The 19,266-nt window shown below is 41.7% G+C and overlaps 1 protein-coding gene across 1 annotated transcript in view; it reads right to left on the reverse strand.

Annotated features, from left to right (window-relative positions):
- SRPK1 (SRSF protein kinase 1) overlaps positions 1-19,266 on the reverse strand; it is a 74,332-nt gene continuing 55,066 nt past the window's right edge. Inside the window, 4 exon segments of the mRNA XM_053913749.1 lie at positions 1-2,445; positions 3,757-3,849; positions 7,508-7,577; positions 12,577-12,684. Of these exon segments, the coding sequence (XP_053769724.1) occupies positions 2,261-2,445; positions 3,757-3,849; positions 7,508-7,577; positions 12,577-12,684 (456 nt within the window). The 3' untranslated portion in view covers positions 1-2,260.

Genomic DNA, 19,266 nt, shown 5'->3' on the forward strand with positions numbered 1-19,266 from the left:
TAGAAAGAATAAAAATGTATTCAGGATTTTATTTTGAACTGACAGCAAATAGAAATCCTTCAGTGAGACCATGGCAATTCGACAGTATTATGATTAAGTTCAATAAAGGTACACGGGGTGCTTGGAAGATCAAATTCTACAGCTGCCTCTCTCTATGCCTTCTAACTCATCTGGCTCCTTAAATGGTGGGGAAAGCCCTTATTTCATGAGAAATGGTTCCAAAATGAAGTTATAGGTTCTCCTACTAAAAGCTCTTTTCATGTCAATTGTTAAAATGGGGCCTTCTATTTGTGTTCTGGTTATTTCCCCTTAATATCATTCCCAGAATTCCTATAATTCCACAATTGTGATTTTACAGTGTAGAATTCAGTTCTGGTCTGCTATTGCTTTAGATGCGTGTGTGTGTGTGTACTGAGTATATTTACACATCACTGAAAACCCAAAGTGGAGTAGAATTGCTGGAGAATTTTCCCTGCCGTTGTTTGATGCAATCTTTTTATTCTCTTTATTCTTGATAGGTGCATAGACAGCCTCACTTAAAATTCTTTCTATAGGAACATGTCTGATTTCAGGACTACCCAATCAAGGATCCGATGAATGGCCAGCCAGTTACTCAGGGTAATGTGTTTGAGTTAAATGGATTGCATAATTGTACCACTTTTTCCTTTGCCACCATTGGTGGATGAACGACAGACTCTACATTCTAATTCCGGTATAGAAAGTTGGCTACCCAAGTCTCATTGGTAGCTTTGCTAGTAGAGCTTCAAGGTGCAGCTCCTTGGCCTTCTGTGAACCAGAGTCCTGTAGCCGCTTCTGGGGAATGCTGGTACCCCCAAGGCCCACCTGGTCCGAGCTGAATGAGCGGCTGTGACCCGTCATGCTCCTTTTGCTTTTCAATCTGACCCAAGGAATACGTAGTCTAGGGCAAGTCTAAGAGACTCATCCTAAGATTCATAAAGCCTTTTCTTATTAAAAAAAAAAAAAGAAAAAGCCTCAAGTACATCTCAATCATCTCAAAATTGCAGTTAAAAACTTACATTATACAAGGAAATAGCAGCAGAGAATGGCTAATGTTAAACCAATCAACAAAAAACCTAAAAACAAACACCCCCCCTCAAAATAATGAAAAATGAGAAGTGCCATCCCACCCCTCCCTCGGTTCTTTTAGCCTGGGATTTCACCTAGGACCTGAGGCCTCTGCGAAAATCAAAACAGCAAAGTCACAGAGGGAGACCGCTTTAGCGCTACAGTTTGGACAAGACAAAGTGGAAGCTGTAAATAAGTGTCTGGGGACCGCCTGAAAAAAAAAAAGAAGAACTCTAGACATTTTCTTCTTAGATGGGAAACCTGAGGTCCAGATCTCCTTTCTAGAGTCAGCCTGCATTCCTCCATTATGGGGCAAGAAACACAAGTGGACTGAGTCAAGTGCCAGCCAGGGATTAAAACAAAAACAAAACCAACACCACCCAAACAGCCGATCAAAATGACTGCTGTTAGGTTACAGGAGACACATAGGAAAGGACTGTTTGCAGAACATCTGAGGTTGTGAAGAAATTACTCGTCAATGGTTCTTGTTTTGGTTTCCATCAAAAATCAGACACAAGTTTCGAGGCTCTCAGAGTTATTAAAGAATGAAGAGAACACGACAGTATTTCAAACAGTGACAGAATGGTACCCAAATCTGGTGTTTAGACAGCTCATTTAAAAAAGTAGCTGGAAGTCGCAGGACAAAACATGAAGGCAGAGAACAGAAACAACCCAGGAAGATGATGCAGCCCAGACACAGCGTGGTTTAATGTCTCTGCCGTACAGAGAAGCAGCCCCTCCCCTCCTCACCCCGCGTGCCCACAGCAGGGTGCGCACTAGAAAATCAGACTCTCAGAGTCAGTGAGGAAAAGGGTGAGCTCATACATCTTCATAGCTCTTTTTAAAAAGGCTGCTTATAATTTAAAGGATGTCCTAATGGAAAGACAAGGGTACAGGGTGAGAGGCTGTTCCATATTTTAGTCCATTAGTCTTTGGCAAAGCCCAATCAAGGCCAAATTCACCTAGGATGCCCAATGGCTGTGGGGGGATCTCCACAGGGTCAAGTAAGCAAACCCAAATGAACATGTCAGATTAAAAAACAGAAACAAAAACCCCCCTAGAAACCCTTGAAGGAAGAGCTTCACCCTGAACAGGGAGGGGGAAATGCTCGGAGGGGCGGGGCAGTGGGCTGGAGGGTCCGCCCGTGATCTCTGCTGCAGTGCTGGGCTGGGGCTTAGGAGTTGAGCCAAGGGTGGCGGAGACAGTCAGCGGCAGTGGCTCTCTTCTCGGGGATCAGCTCCAACATGGGCAGTAAGAAATCCGTGAAGCCAGCGGCCTCTTCCTGAGACCACTCATACTTCTCCACTAGAACCTCAAAAAGGCCCCAGGGTTTCAGCTTCGTGATGTGTTTCAGGTCACCTACGGTTAAAAACAGCACAAAAGGAACTGACCAACACTGACAAGTGACAAGACTCTGGAAATCCAGGTACTCCATAAAGAACCAAATTTTGCCACCAGAATCTAACCCTCCATTTACAAAGCACCTCTCTTCCTATTGCATTCCCTGGAAGTAAGCGCCTCCATTTTTCACGAGGGCCTAAAAGTTTAAGAAAATTTGTCCACTTCACCATTCACTTCATCTTGGCCCTGGTCAAACTGGGTAAGGCTATCAGGAACTAGGTATTTACTGAAATGAATATTCTAGAACATCAATCTATTTTTCGCTTCTTTGATGTAACATTTTTTAAAAAAGATTAAGGCAATTATCAGTGGCTTATTAATGTAAATGCGGCTTTAAGATTTCTTCTTACACAATGCTTATTCCACACCTCTTCTGGGGGCAGTGAGTGCCTGTTTAATTCCCTGCTTGGAACGGGCATGCCGTTACTCTGACTTTGCACACAAGCAGGAACTCTCATGAAGCACTTCACTCCCAAACGAGGAACATTAAGAAATATTTCTGAGTATGCTTGTTGTCAGTGCTGAGAAAAATGGTTTTTCTCAGCAATTGTGTACAAGTTGTGAGGAAAAGGGAACCATAGCAAAAAGGGAAAAAGAAGGCCAGTTTTCTAGTCCCTTCTGAGTCAGGTTTTCCACATTTCAGCTTTTAAACTTTATTTGAAATGCAAAAGAAATACATATTTAAATATGCCAACATATATTATCGAGTCAAAAATTTGAAAAGTTATCTTTGTTTCCTTCACTAAGTGATAACAAACTTAGGAAACCACAAAGTACAAAATTAATCCACACGACTGACGCTGAAGTGGCTGTGGGAGGTGTCGGTGGGCTACAGGGTGAGAGAGATGCGGTCCTGACCTTAAGCTTAAACCAAAACCCGTGCTTGCCCTCTGACGGAGGCAGGGTTAGGCCAAAGGCTAGCAAAAACGTGCCCTTTTCCGGAAGTGCTGTGTAGGAGTCATCAACCACCTACGTGCAGGTACTATCCACAGAGTAACTAATTTAATATGACATAAACCCTACCAGGTCCCCACTGAGAAATCAGAGAGCTGAGGTTGTGTCAATGGCCACATAACTAGTGGAGCAGCTGGGAGATGAACCCCGTGGTCTGGCTCCAGCTTCTGCTCTTGACCACACTACTTCATCTCTCTGCTGAGTAGACCATCCTTCTGTAGGTGCCGGGAACATATACCCAGCTGTACTTACCTCTTAGTTTTTAAACACTTTTGCCCTTTAATGTCTGGGAACACACACACACATTTATTTTACCTTTTTTGGTGAAAAACTCCTTGGAATATTTTCCTGCCACAATGAGCTTGCGAGGCACCTTCCCCAGAAGTTCTATGATCAATGCAATGTGATCTGTGTTTTAAACATTTCAAGAGGGGGGACAAGACATACATAAGAGGAGTAACAAATGCAGTTCTAGACACTGGCAGAAAGTGCAGCATGCACACGTCTCTGTAAAGCACTTCAGGCTTGCTTTCTGTCCTCAGTGGGAAGACGACGACTTTATCCATCTAACGGAGACTCCAGAAACCATAAAAAGAGCAGGTGCCCACTCCAGTGGCATGAGCAGTAAGTGAAAACATCTTGGTGTGCGTGCTCCGCTTCCTGCCGCTGTGTCCCCGGGGCCTAGCTGAAAACTCATGCTAACACACTTCTTCTGTGACTGAGGAAGTGCTGTATTTCCCACCGAGGGCAACGCACCTTGGAATTCTGCCTATCAGCTCTATATTTTGCGCAACGTGGTCTAAAATAGAAGGGTATGAAGAACAGGGTCGAGAACAGGCTGTACAAGAGGTTTTTCTATGAACAGCTTTTCAAGGACTAGCTGTTTAAAAGTAACTACAGATAAAACTAAGGCGACTCAAGGGAGACTGGGAAGGCCAAGAATTATTTCAGGTGGCTGGTCACCTGACCGTTGCTGGCATGTACCTTCTGGAGTTTAGAGGCTTATCTACACTTTTATTTCTATTTTGTCTATATACCTAAGTTCAGGTGGGATTTTTAGGAAAGGTAAAAAAATGTACCACTGTGCTTTTAGACATTCTAGAACTGTTATTTATAAAATGTTCACGATGATTAAAGCACTAACATATGATTATATGAATTTCCACAATCACCCTGTACAACAGGCAAAAGATTTATACACCATTTTAAAGATGAGAAAATGGAACTTCAGAGAGAATAAATGGCCTCCTTAAAGCTACAGGGCTAAGGAGAGCTCGAATGCAAATGAAAACCCACATCTTAGTCTAGTACAGTCTTGGTGTGCGTGCATGTTTTTAAAAATAAATCACACTTTTTAAGTAAACCAAGCACTAACATTTTAAAGTACAGCTACCTGACTATTTGTAGGCCACTGAAATGTCCCAGGCACGTGGTGCCTGGTAACTGTCACGGCATAAACACGGACTGTGAGCACCAACAGGGACACGGGCAGTCTGCATCGAGAAGCGGGCCTGCCGCCAGCCAGCAGCCACACTTACAGGCAGGTGACGAAAACAAGGATATGAAGAGGGTTTAAAAGTGCTGGCTCCTAGCCACAAGAGCTTTATAATGAATTTAATCCTGTAGTTATAGATTCATCACTGTCAAAAAAAACACCCCACTTACAAAGTTCCAATAATGTATCTTCTCGGGGAATAATATGCTAGACAACTACACAGCTGGGAATTTGTGAAGGTTTGGGGTCATATCTGTTTCTCATGTAAATAACTTACTGGTGTCTTTTTAAAAGGGCTTTACTATATGAATTTCCTATAACCTGTGGGCAGTTTTAATTGAATTTGTGGCTTGGTAACAAGTACTTGGCTGCCAAGAAATTTCTGCCAATTTTAGACAGAACTTACAAGTAAGTATCTTTGTATAAATTCATTTTGAGACTGTGGTCTATCTTACTGTAAACTTCCTAGTAAAACCTTCGTTCTTCTATTTTTCCTATACCAAGGGATTATTTTCCCCCTGAAATTGTTATTTACACTTAATTCCAACAACCTGCCAATTAATTACTGGATTAACTGGCTTATCAATTAATCCCTGGATTGATATATTTGATAGGCAAAATGATTATCCGGTATTCTCCCAAGAGCCAGGGCTGTGAAACGTCAGCGACAACACAGCAGATGTCACGCAGGCCCCAGTGACACTGCGATCTGCAATGAATGGCATGTACTAGCCAGGGGGAACGAGGGCTGGCTTTTTTTTTTTTCCTCCTCTTATGGACCAAATTATAGTAGTTTGAGGTTTCATCTAAAGACTCTTAGTATTGACTGGTACAGGAAGGAAAAATTAGGATCTAAGTATCTAGGGTGGATGGTTCCCCCTTGTACCTCACTTGAGACTTTTCTCATACATTCCAATGTTCAGGTTTGGTAGCATAAGGTCCTACACAAAATAATTCCAGCCACTACATGTGTTCTGGACCACACACACTATTTATAGTCTAGGGAAGTAAAGAGAAAAAAATTAATTTTCCTTCCAAACAGATATAGTAGGGCATTTCTACAACAATATAAATCTATAGCCCCAAACTTATAAAATCCAGGAAAAAGCAAGTAGAGAACAGGGAAAGTAAAATGTATACAGAGGTCATAATTACAATATTTTCTTACACAGAGCTCATGTATAGAAAACATGTCCAAACCGTACCCACTGTAACAGGCATTTGGCTGTGGGAATCAGCACAGCATTTTCTGAGAAGCACTAGCTGGGAATATCAGTGGGCCCTACCAATGCAGCCCATCAGTATCTCAGAGGACCTCAGTGTGAGAATAGAAAGCATTCTTGTTCTACAGAGCAGGGTGTCAAACTCATTTTCACCAGGGGTCACATCAGCCTCTCCGTTGCCTTCAAAGGGCTGATACAACTGTATAGATGTAACTACTCCTTAATAGTTAAGCGAGAGCGTGGCTGCCGCTGGGTAGAAACAAGGTGCCGGGCAGGATAAAACAAGGCGGAGGGCCGGATTCGGCCCACAGGCCTCGTGTTTGCCACCTGTGCAACAGAGCATAAAAACTCGATTTCCCAAAGCACCAAGGAAAGCACAAAAAGCAAAGGACTCATTTTCCACGATGGGAGGGTACATTGCTAGTGTTCTCTCAAAGTAATCCCATCAATCCTGAAAACAAAAGCTGCCTGAATTATATAAAAGAAGATAAAATATTTAATAGCTTTTTCATTCACATTATTATCTCTTCCAGTTACTGGGATGCCACCATGATAGGAAAAACAGAAATCACACAATCGGCTGGAGGCTCTGGCAGCCTCCCAGACAGAGCGACTGACTGCTCGGACTCTTCCACCGGCTACCACAAAATGGAAATAATGGCCGTTTAAAAAGACTTTATTTATTTATTCATTTATTTTCAGAGAGAGGGGAAGGGAGGGAGAAAGGGAGAGAAATACCGATCGGTTGGTTGCTTCTTGCGTGCCCCCAACTAGGGACCTGTCCCGCAACTCATCTGGCGCTCAGTCCACTGAGCCACACCAGCAAGGGCTATAACATTTTGTTTCAAAATGGAATTCTAAATGTTAGTAGCATTTACAAAGAAAAAAAATATGGCTTGCATTTTCATAAAGGGGACAAAAGAGTGCTAAATGTTGCAGAATTTATATGGACAAATTAAGATATAGTCTCTGCATTCAATAGTAGTCTCTGTATATTAAAATTATTGATTTCTAAATAAAGTTGGAGGTATAACTGAGCAACAAGTTCATAAACAGGTAGATTCAAACAGTAAATTGTGAATCACCACTGATAACTAGATGTTTTAGAAGAATGAAAATTTTGGTTTAACCAATCGTGGCCTCCTCTTATCCTATTATTAGGTCCTTTATAAAATATCTAGTATATCTATTACCTAATATAAAGCGTCCTATATTTCTAGGTTTTCTGGGACTTATATATACTTAGCACACTAAGAGGACTAGGTCCCTCGGTACTAACCACTGATGTTATTAGCTACATGTGGGAAGCAACTACCACACACGAACGCCCTCAGTTACGGGGACTCACCTTCATCTCGAGTGTATTCTTCCCCCGAATGAGGCTCAAACAGATAGTCACCTGTGGCTAGTTCAAAGGCCTAAGAAAAAGTGGATAGTGTATAAAAACGTTAAAAAAAAAGTCCTTTGGGAAGCTTATTTTTATTTGGCAATATTAAGTAACCTGTAGATAATCATTAAAAAGTATCTAGGAAATTACTCCTAAAGAGCTTCCCTTCTACACCTGTATCTTAATAAAACGGAGCAGGAAAACAGCAACAACTCAGTTAATACCAATAGGTATGTTATTCCATACCCCCCACCCTCACCCCTGTGCCAAGTCAGTAATTCAGATTTTGAGTTTTCCTTTTGCTTGGAGGGGACACAGCTGGATAAGAAGGTGGTTTTACGTTATTAAATTTTCATGAGAAAAGCAGGTTTAATTTTCTTACATTATAATTTTACACTGGTTTCTTAGAAATTGAGATTCTATGTCCAATATCGAAACCAAAAAATTCAGATGCTTTTCTAGCTATGACTCTTTAGTGTTTGGCCAAAAGTACATTTTAAAGTTTTGCTTTGGAAAGCACTCCTTAAACTATCCCAGATAGAGAGATCCCAATTCCTAGTCCTATAGAATATCAGGAAAAGATCAAGTGTAAATAAATGGAGCCAGGACCCACTCATCATCGACGTGACCAGCAGGTTAGCATTCACCAACCAGGAAAAGGAAGGCACATGTCTCCTATCATAAGACAACCGCGTATAAACAGTGTTCAAGAATGTCTGAAAAGGTGATTTCCTGTGGAATAAATGCCAAGCAGTATGAAAAGACAGCATCTGACTGATGGGGCTGTATTAACTTTTCATTAATTATAATGGATTAAGAACATCAACAGAACAGTTTTAAAAGAACCTTATCAATATACAAGTGTAGTTACAAGTCAAGTGCTAGTTGCGGGTTAATTCTGATCGACAACGGCACTACTAGTCCAGACAATCTCAAGAGGTGAGCAGGGATTCAGTTGGGGCACATTCTCAGCCTAGACCCACGTTTAGGTCTCGGTGGCTTGTCAGTGTCACATTCTGCAGCTTCACAACCAGACAGCCTTTCTCGAAATGGTATTAGCTGGGCTGTACTACCACCCAGAGCAAAGCCATAAAACCAGAAGTTTTCGGTTACCTCTAAAATGTCAGGGATATATGGCTCCTTGCTAGGCTTAGCTTGTTTCACATTCCAGCTGTTCACTGTGAAACGGAACCACAGTGACAGAGCAGATAGTTGTGCTACCCCCTAATCATCCTGAGGTTCACAGTCCCAAGGCAGAACAGAAAGAAATCGTGATTTTTAAAAAAGTTTTATTTATTTTTAGCAAGAGGGGAAAAAAGGGAGAAAGAGTAGGAGAGAAACATTAATGTGTGGTTGCTTCTCATGTGCCCCCTACTGGAGACCTGGCCCACAACCCAGGCACATTCCCTGACTGGGAATCAAACCAGCAACCCCTTGGTTTGCAGACTGGCACTCAATCCACTGAGCCACACCAGCCAGGCACAAATTGTGATTCTTACTCATCAAAATTTGTTAATCTCTTCGGAAACTAGTACTTTAATTTTTTTAAGTCTCGTAGTAAGAGTTCAAATAAAGATACTGAAATTAAAATTAAAAAAAAAATACAGAATAATTTCTAAAACCTTACATTTTCTAATTTTCTCCACCTAGGTACTTAAATCAGAAGTTCTCCAAGAGAACTTTATTTTTGAAACATAAGGTAGTTGCTAGTAGTTACAATTTTTAAAACAAGATAACAGCAAAACACACACCAAACCAAAGATCACCTTAGAATCAAAAAGCAGCAGAAGCTCTGGATAATAGAATACCTAGCTGAACGCCCCTCCTTTACAGATGAGAAAACTGTGACCAAGTGGAAAGGCAAAACCCACCCCACAGCCCAGGGCCCCCAATCCCTACCCCTAGGCCTGTCTCACACTGACCAGAGCGCCGGTTCTACACTCTACATCACTCGGGGTGCTGGTGACAGTGAGAGACACAGGCGAGGTCAGCTACAGAACCCAGTGTGCTGGCACACCCAAACGATGGAATTATATCGTGCTAAAAAGATACGAGCTATCAAGCCATGGAAAGACATGGAGGAAGCCTAAATGAATATTACAAAGTGGAATAAGCCAGCCTAAAAGACTACATATGGTATAATTTCACATATATGACACTTTGGAAAAGGCAAACTATAGAGACAGAAAAAGATCAGTGGAGGCCAGGGATTGAGGGGTTGGGGAGGGAGGGAAAGAGAAATGAATGGGCAGAGCACAGAGGATTTTTAGGGCAGTGAAATACTCTATGTTAAAGATTCACAGAATGTTTGGAAAATTTAACATCTATTCTTTATTGATTCTTGATTTTCTTCACAGAACTGCCCTTCTAAACTCTGTAGTCTTGAATGGTGTAGGTCATCTCACAGCTTGTGCCTTCACCTCTCAGAAAGGGTCCCAGTCCATCAATTCATTACAATGGATGCAGGATCCAGCTCTCCAGGCACTTCTGATATTCCACAATTTATTTTTATTCTCTGGCTATGGCCAAATTTAAGGCAACATTTCCACATCTATCAGCAGAATGAGAGAAGCCTGGGGTGGGGTGGGGGGCAGGGCAGGAAACGGGATGCAGTTCTCATGAAATTGTCTCCTGTCAAATAAATGCTTTCCTTCCCTGGTCAAGACAATTCTTGCATGTGAGCTGGTCCAAACAGGGAGCAAGGCTAACACTAGTATCTCTTCTATCTTCTTTGGCCTCACTTCCTAAGCCTGACATAGTAGAAGCTATGTTACATAGCAAGCAGGACCTACTGCCTTCAAACAACCTACTACTAAGAACCACTTATCATCATAACAGATCAGGCGCTATCTGTAAACTAGCTGTATTTTGTAGTTGGTGGTATCTCTCGCTTATTTACTCTAACAAATTAATTCAAATCAAATCCCTCAAATTCAAAGCTTTAAAGTATGGCACAAAGTAAGTCAGATTTTCCTCCGATGTTCCTTCATCATGTGTGTACAACACCAAACCTCACTTCATTTCAAACAGCAGCCCACTTTAAAAGTCAATGATATGCCACAACAAAATGACTTATAAATTCAGGGCATATCAACAACACGGCTTTAACTCCATCACCGTCAGTGTGGATGAGCAGCTAGTTATGAACAAGGAAGCAGGCAAAGGGAACCGGACATTCCGGAGTCTAATGGGCTGGGGAGCAGGAGCCTGTGTGCTTCACCAGAAGTTACAGCTTCACACACTCCTGGGGACCCCAGCATTGCCCCACCGAGGACTGACACCCCGGCCTTCCCCACAGAGGCCTGTCAGTCTAACCTGGGAAAGGGATCAGTTGGCTGTCGGGGTGGACCCATCAAAAGCCCACGGAAGCTCGGTAAGTTGCTTGGTTATTTTGAAAAAGCACCTGGTCCATCCCAATCCTGAGATAATATACCCCACCACAACAAGGAAGCCCCCCCCCCTCAGGAACGTGCACTCGCTCTGCTTGCACATTCTCTGTAGTGACCGTGTGGGTCTGGCTGCTGTGTAAGCACAGGCTCAGGCAAGAGCCTGGGAACAGCGCTGCGCTACCCGCACAGGGACTGAGACTGAGCTGCCTGAAACAGAAACTCTTGCACATTGGCCTTGCTGCAGACACCGCTAGACTTCTTCCATGGCAAAAGGGACAGAAAGGGACACTGGGAACCCGAAGGCAGTCTTCAATTTCCACCTGGAAAAATCTTGCCGCACCAGTATCCTGCGCACGGGCCTGTGAAATGCCTTTCTCGCTATCCACAACCACTGGCAACATTACCTTTGGAATTTCAGGAATGCAGGTGTCGAGAAATCTATGACTCAAACATGTAGAGGCTTGTAACCTGTCCTTTCTCTTTCAAGTTTTCCAGAGAGTTGACTATGAGTACTACATGTTTATTAAAATGCTGGTTTATTTTTTTGCTCAGCTTACTCATTTGATGATCCACAAATATTAAGTACTGCTGTATAATAAAGAATTGGTCTTTTTTTCTCGTGTCCTGGATAGAGCCTCTAAACTCTTAGTATTTCCAAGTGACAAGAGAACCTTTTGTTATTCATTGTGGAACCCTGGGCCACACTTAAATTTATGCTAATGAGGTGACTCATGATGAGCTCCCGTTCTGTGAGTCATTCTAGCAAATCACTGCATCTGAAATAATAGTGGAATCCCCAAATTTGCAGCCAGTTGGTCAGAAGTGCAGGTGGCTTGTGAAACTTGGAGCTTTTGGCTGTGTCTGAATTGATGCGGCCTTGTGGGGAACGGCTCCCTTAACTTGTGAGGTCTGTACCAGAACTGCACTGTAAACGCCCACTCCGGATGTGCCAGGGCCTTGAGCAGACACTTTGCTACGTCCGCCACATGTGATTCCTGCCAGCCTGGCACTTACAGCCCAGCGGAACAGAGACAAGTAAACACACAGTAACAAGGGAAGCGCACACTTCATTTCCGTGAACAGTGTAGCATGTTCTAACACGAAGCTATTTGTTGGAAATCATCTGGTATCCACTAAATCTAACTCGCTTGAGTAGCTGCTTGCCAAGGACCAAGCAGTGACTTAGGAATCCACGGATGATTGAGCTTCACATCTAATGAGGTACAAAGATCTCCGAGTAACTGCTGAACTGTACAGACTGAAACTTTTTCCAGGGGTTTCCCTAATCTGAAAGTAAGAGCAGAGCTGAAAGGGTAAGGGTACCTGTACCCAATCAAAAGCAACACCACCTCAGAGCAGTTGTTTTCAATCCACCTCCACACACCCCCATCTCCAAACTGGTAAGAAACATTTGGTTTCTTCACCTAACAGGAATTGGCAGGAACCAAATGGAAAGCTAAATGTTTACAACTAGCTTCTGAATTCAGACCTCTCCAGACAGAGGACTTAAGAGTACCAGTGATGTGCCACACACAAAAAAACCTTTCCACTTTGTTAGTATGCTGCTCTGTGGACACGAACAAACAGCACAGGGCAAGCTGTTACCAAACAACAAGGGAAGGTCAGGGCGGCAAGCATTACCATGCACGCCGTGCTCCAGATGTCTGCGGGCGTACTGTAGCCAGATCCTATCAGAACCTCCAAGGAGCGGTACTGCCGTGTTTGAATGTCTTCAGTGAAGTGTTTATGCTGAGGAAACGGAGAAGGGAACAGTATTTTAAAATTTATTTATTCTAAAAAGTAACAAGTCATTATTGCTTAATAATGGAGATTAAAGTAAATTCTCTGAAGTTTTCCCTAAACCAAAGTTTTTATTTGGCTAGTTTCTTTCCTTTTTATTTTTAAAGATTTTATTTATTTACTTTTAGTGAGAGGGGAAGGGAAGAAGAAAAGGAGAGAGACATCAATGTGTAGTTGCCTCTCTTGTAGCTCCAACTGGGGACCTGACCCCCAACCCAGGCATGTGCCCTGACTGGGAATCGAACCAGTGACCCTTTGGTTTGCAGGCTGGCACTCAATGCACTGAGCCACACCGGCTAGGGCTTAGGTAGTTTTTAAAGTATCATTTTGAAGCTAACAGCTCCAAACAGCACTTTGCCTAACAGTCTAATCCAAATTATTTTTGCAAACTAGTGAAGCTTAACTTAATATACAAAGATTAGAGAATAAAAATTTCTTTTTAAGATTTAGGTTTCAAATTTCAAGAACCCTACAAAACAGCACCTACGCAGAACTCCTGAAGCGACAGCAGCATCATGACAGAGTAAGGCATACCCTTGGCCTCCCCCTTTAGCCTACAATGAATGGAACATTTGTAACTCAACAGAGATTCCTCTGATCAGCGCATTGGGATGGGATGCATGACAGATCCACACAGCCCTACATCTTGAAGGTGGGTGTACTGGAATGCAAGGAAAGGCAGAACTGGGGGAACAGGAGGGACGGTGCCTGATACCCTGCTCCGCAATGGCAGGTGAGTCCACAACCCCAGTGAGCAGTGGAGAAGGGGCTTGTGACTATGTCCACCACCTCCAGGTAAGGGAAAGGCAGCAGCAACACTGGCTCCCTCCCCCGCTGCAGCGGTGCCTGCAGCCCTGGCTGCCCTGCCCCAGCGGCAGTGTCTGAGACAGACAACTCTGGAAGGCACCAGTGACCCTGGAGGCAGAAGCAGCTACAAGCACACACCTCCCGAGACACACTGTGACAGGTCTGGCAGAAGCTGTGGAGGGCGGAAGCTGCTAGTAAATATAGCCAGAGTCTGCTCAGGTTATAGAAACCAAAAATTTGTGCTATAGTACCACCCACTGGAAAACAAAAAAGGCCTCTAATGACCAATGTGTTGAATTGTTAAAATTAAAGTTGTACTAAGTAAGAAAAGTGTTCACTACTTCAAATGCACCAGCAGAGGGACCAAGCACCAGGAATAATCATGGCAACACGTATTGCAAAAATGGAGTGACATTCATCCAGAAACCGAACTCAGTGTCGTGTTGACATTGTGATCCAAATGACAGAGAATCCAAAACAGCTGCCACGAAGAAACCGTATGAGATGTAAGAAAACTAAAAAAGGCAGCTCAATGAGCTCAAGAATAAAATTAATGAACAAAAGGAGTGCTTTACAAAAGACAGTGAAACTCTAAAAAAGAACCAAACAAAAAGGAGCTCTGGACCTGAAAAACTCAAAAATAAGGTAAAGAATACACTGGAAATGGAGCAGACCAGATAGAAGAGAGCTGGCAAGCTCAAAGATAAAAATCTAGAAATAAATCAGGTGGAAGTGCAGAGAGAACTAAGACTTAAAAAAAAATGGAACTATGAGAACTGCCCAGCTCCACCAGGAAGGGCAGAAGGAGAAGAGAAGGAGACAGAGAGCCTATTTAAGGAAAACACATGAGCACTTCCCAAACCTGGAGGAGCTGAACGTACATAAAGGTCATAGGAAACCTAATTATCTCAATGCAAAGAAACATGCTCTAGGACACATTCTACTAAACTGTCAAAAGCCTACGATAAAGAAAGAACTGTACAGGCAGCCAGGGGAACAAAGAAAGTAACTTACAAAGGAACTCTCATCAGCCTGTCATCAGAGTTTGCAGCAGAAACTCTACAGGCTAGGAGTGGAATGACCTATCAAAACCAGTGAAACATAAAAACTGCCAGCCAAGAATAATGCACGGAGCTAAGTTACCCCGTAGATACGAAAAAGGAAGGCTTTCCCAGACAAAACAAAAGCTGAGGGAGTTCATCCCCACAGACTCCTGACAAGAAATGTTGAAAGGACCTCTTCTTCTAGAAATAAAATGGCAAACATACAAAAAACATCAAGTAAGGCGATACAATCAGAAAAACTGCAACTCTAATACAGAATATGGGATTAAGACCTCCATTACAGCATAAAGGTTGAAGGGAGAAAAATCATTAAAAACAATAGCTACATCAATATGGCAATGAACACACAACCGAAAAGGAACAATTGGTCAGCGCTAACTTCTTATGTATCAATAATCACCTTAAATGTAAATGGACTGAACTCACCAATCAAAAGGCACAGAGTAGCTTGATGGATTAAATAACAAGACCCAAAAATATGCTGCCTTTTCAGGAGACTCCCCTCTCTGAAAAAGATAAACCAAGACTCAAGGCAAAGGGGTGAAAAATGACACTCCAAGCAAATGGGATCCCAAAGAGAGTGTAGCAATACTTGTATCCGACAAAATAGATTTCAAGTCACAAAAAGTAACAACAGACAAAAATGGATGTTATACAATAAGAAAAGAGACAATCCATCAAAAAGACAACATTTATTTATATGCACCAAACCAGAAGCACTAAAGTATATAAAGCAAATAACAGACCTAAAAGGAAAAATGGACAGAAACATAACAGTGGTAGGAGACTTTAACGCCCCATTTACACCAGTGGATAAAGCATCTAGAGAGCAAGTTGACGAGGAAACACTGGCTTTAAATGACACATAAATCAGAGGGACTTAATAGAGATATACAGAACATTCCATCCGAAAGCAACAGAATACACATCCTTCTCAAGTGCACATGGAACATTCCAAGGGTAGAATGCATGTTAGGACAGAAAACAAGTCTCAGGAAATTTAAGAGTGATGTCATATCCAGTATCTTTTCTGAATACAACGGTATGAAAATAGAAATAAATTACAAGAAGAAAGCAGGAAAAATCACAAATATGTGGAGATCAAACGACATGCTATTCAGCAACTTTGGGGCAACAAAAGAATCAAAGGAGAAATCCCAGAAAACACAGAGACAACTGAAAATATGACATGCCAGAATCTATGGAATATGCATCAAAAACAGCAATAAAAGGGAAGTTTACAGCAACACAGGAATCCCTTGGAGATACTATGAGTTTGGTTCCAGACCACAATAAAACAAATTCTAACCATTTTGCTGGTGGTGGGTCTTGCCTTCAATTTGTAAAAAATGTGACATTTGTGAAGCTAAAAATGAGGTATGCCTATCCCAAGAAACGAAAATCTCAAATAGATATTCTAACCTTAAACCTAAAGGAAGGAATAAGAATCAGAACAGAAATAAATCAAACAGAGACTAAAAAGACAATAGAAAAGACCAATGAAATTAAGAGCTATTTCTCTAAAACGATAAAACTTTAGACATGCTCACTTAAGGAGGGGGGGGAGGGAGGAGATTCAAATACATACAATAAAAAATGAAAAGTTATATGATGAATAGTACAGAAATACAGAAGCTCATGAAAAGCTATGTCACTAAACTGAATAACCTAGAAGAAATGGATAAATTCTTAGATCATACAACTTTCCTAGACTGAATCATGAATAGAAAATCTGAATAGACCAATCACTAGTATGGAAATTAAAACAGTAATCAAAAATCTCTCAAAAATCAAGTCCAGGATAACATGCAGGACTGGTGAATTCCACTCAAAGATTTAATACCTATCCTTCTGAGAACATCATTCTAGTAATCTTGTTATTGGTGGTAAGCGATATATAGGCTTAGGAATGAAAATCTGAACAAGGCCATAGAAACTGGAGTGGAAAGAATGAAATCCAAGGACGTTCACACAAAAAAGCACAACTTAAAAATTCAGGGACTCCCAGCAATGATGCAGGTGTAGGTAGATACACTTTGCTTCTTTGCCCAACCAAAAGAAGGACAACATATTTAAAAACAAAAAATAACCAGAACTGCCAGAAAATCAACTGTATGGAACTCCAACCGCCAAGGTGTTAAAGAAGAAACAGTCACTCAGACTGGTAGGAGGGGCGAAATAAAGGAAAATGTACAGGGAACCAACAGTGAAGGGAAGGAGACTGGGACTCTAATCAATTTGTACAAGAAGGAAGAAATAAATATTCAACCAGAACAGAATGAAGAAAACAAGAATTCAAAAAAAAAATCAAGGAGAAGCTTAGGGAACTTCCGGGACAACTTTAAATGTTTCAACATCGGAATCATAGGGGCGCCAGAAGGAGAAGAGGAAGAGCAAGAAATTGGAAATTTATTTGAAAAAATAACTAAGGAGAACTTCCCCAATCTGGCAAAAGAAATAGACTTCCAGGAAATCCAGGAGGCTCAGAGTCCCAAAGAAGTTGGGAGTTCCAAGGAGGAACACACCAAGGCACATCATCATTACATTACCCAAGATTAAAGATAAGGAGTGAATCTTAAAATTAGCAAGAGAAAAGGAGACAGTTACCTACAAAGGAGTTCCCATAAGACTATCAGCTGATTTCTCAAAAGAAAACTTACAGGCAAGAAGGGGTGGAAAGAACTATTTGAAGTCATGAAAGGCAAGGACCTACATCCAAGATTACTCTATCTAGCAAAGCTATCATTTAGAATGGAAGGGCAGATAAAGTGCTTCCCAGATAAGGTCAAGCTAAAGGAGTTCATCATCACCAAGCCCTTATCATATGAAATGTTAAAGGGACTTATCTAGGAAAAAGATGATAAAAATTATGAACAGTAAAAGGATAACAAACTCACAACTATCAACAATTAAACCTAACCCCCCTCCCCACAAAGAAACAAAAACAAACTTAGCAAACAACTAAAACAGGAACAGAATCACAGAAATGGAAATCACATGGGGGGTTATCAGCAGGGAGGGGGACGGGGAGAATGGGGGGGAAAAGGTACAGGGAGTAAGAAGCATAACTGGTAGGTACAAAATAAGACAGGGGGAGGTTAAGAATAGTATAGGAAATGGTGAAGTCAAAGATCTTATATGTATAACCCATGGACATGAACTAAGGGTGGGGAGTGCTGGTGGGATGGGGGCTGCAGGGTGGAGGGGAATAAAGGGGAGAAAAAAAAATGGGACAACTGTAATAGCATAATCAATAAAATATACTTAAAAAATATTCAATGGCTACATGTGGGAGAGAGTAGGAAAAGCCAAAAGCAACTCTGTGGTGGAGGCCTACAGAGTTGGCTGGCTGTTGACAAAAACAGAAACGAAGAGACTTAAGAGAGGGAAATGGTTTTAAAGGAAAACAAAGGGTCTGATACTGAGTTTGAAGTGGAAATGAACTGCAGGTGACACATTTAGAAAAAAGGACATGCTGTTTAAAGGGGTTGTCTTTATTCATGTGCCTCAGTAACGCCTTACAAAGACTCTGTAAGTAACAACTGAGGTCAAGTATTAACAAAAATAAAGGTGAATTGGGTACATACACACATTTCCACTCACCCCTGAAACTCTCCAGTGCTAATTTTTAAAGCATTAACTGACAAGGACTGAGAGTGACAAAGAAGAGCAATCAAATTTAGAAGTTGGAAAGCAGAGAGATCTTTGGTGAATATCTTAGTGGATCCAAGAAAGCCGAGTAATAAGCCACTGGAAAAGCTGGAAAGCAATGTGATGTATACCATAGCACACCTCTTCCAAGGCTAAGGGTTTGGTGGTATCTGGAAGTAGAAACAAAGGTGGGTTCAGTACAGGGATACTACTTTAAAGTATCTTTTAAAGAAACAGAGTTCCAGAACACAGGGCTTGATGTATTCTAACAGCCCCTTCCCTGGCCTACGGACCACTTCGAGGTTTTCTCTGCAGTGGGTAACACAGGGTCTCTGGAGAACACTCAGCACAGTTGGGGGACAGTAGCATTCTGCAAATAGGGAAATTAGGTAACTGCATGTAATTTTATGTTGAATCCTGAATTTTCTTGCTTAACTCAGCTTCCAGATGGAAGCAGCCAGGCATTTACTCTCTGGGTGGGAGATCTGAGGAAGACCGTAAGTGAGGAAAGATACAGAGACCCTAACATCTGAGGATGAAATGAAATAGCCTGACAGATATACTAACTGCCAGTTCCAAAAAACACTCACAGGATACAAAGTCCAGTAGAGGGAACACAGTCAATATTTAATAACTATGTGTGGTACCAGGGGGGACTAGACTTATCAGGGGGATCCTTTTGTAAATTATATAAATGTCCAATCACTATGTCGTACACCTGAAACTAATATAATCTTGCATGTTAACTGTAATTGAAAACTAAAAAAACAAACAAACAAAAGAATAACAGTCAACAAGACCCACACAGGCAGAGCCTCCAAATGGCTTTCCCATAACTTCTTGCAACAAGATATCTCATAGGAAGAAAATGTCAAAAATGGAAAAATAATTAATATCCTCTGAGAGACAACCAGAGAAACAAAAGACTCTTAGTAAAAATATAAAAGGGAAATGAGAGAAATAAGGCTGAAAACATATCTGAGAAGTCTCCCAGAAAATAAAACGAAAT

This window comes from Desmodus rotundus, chromosome 11, assembly GCF_022682495.2.
Source record: "Desmodus rotundus isolate HL8 chromosome 11, HLdesRot8A.1, whole genome shotgun sequence".
NCBI lineage: Eukaryota > Metazoa > Chordata > Mammalia > Chiroptera > Phyllostomidae > Desmodus > Desmodus rotundus.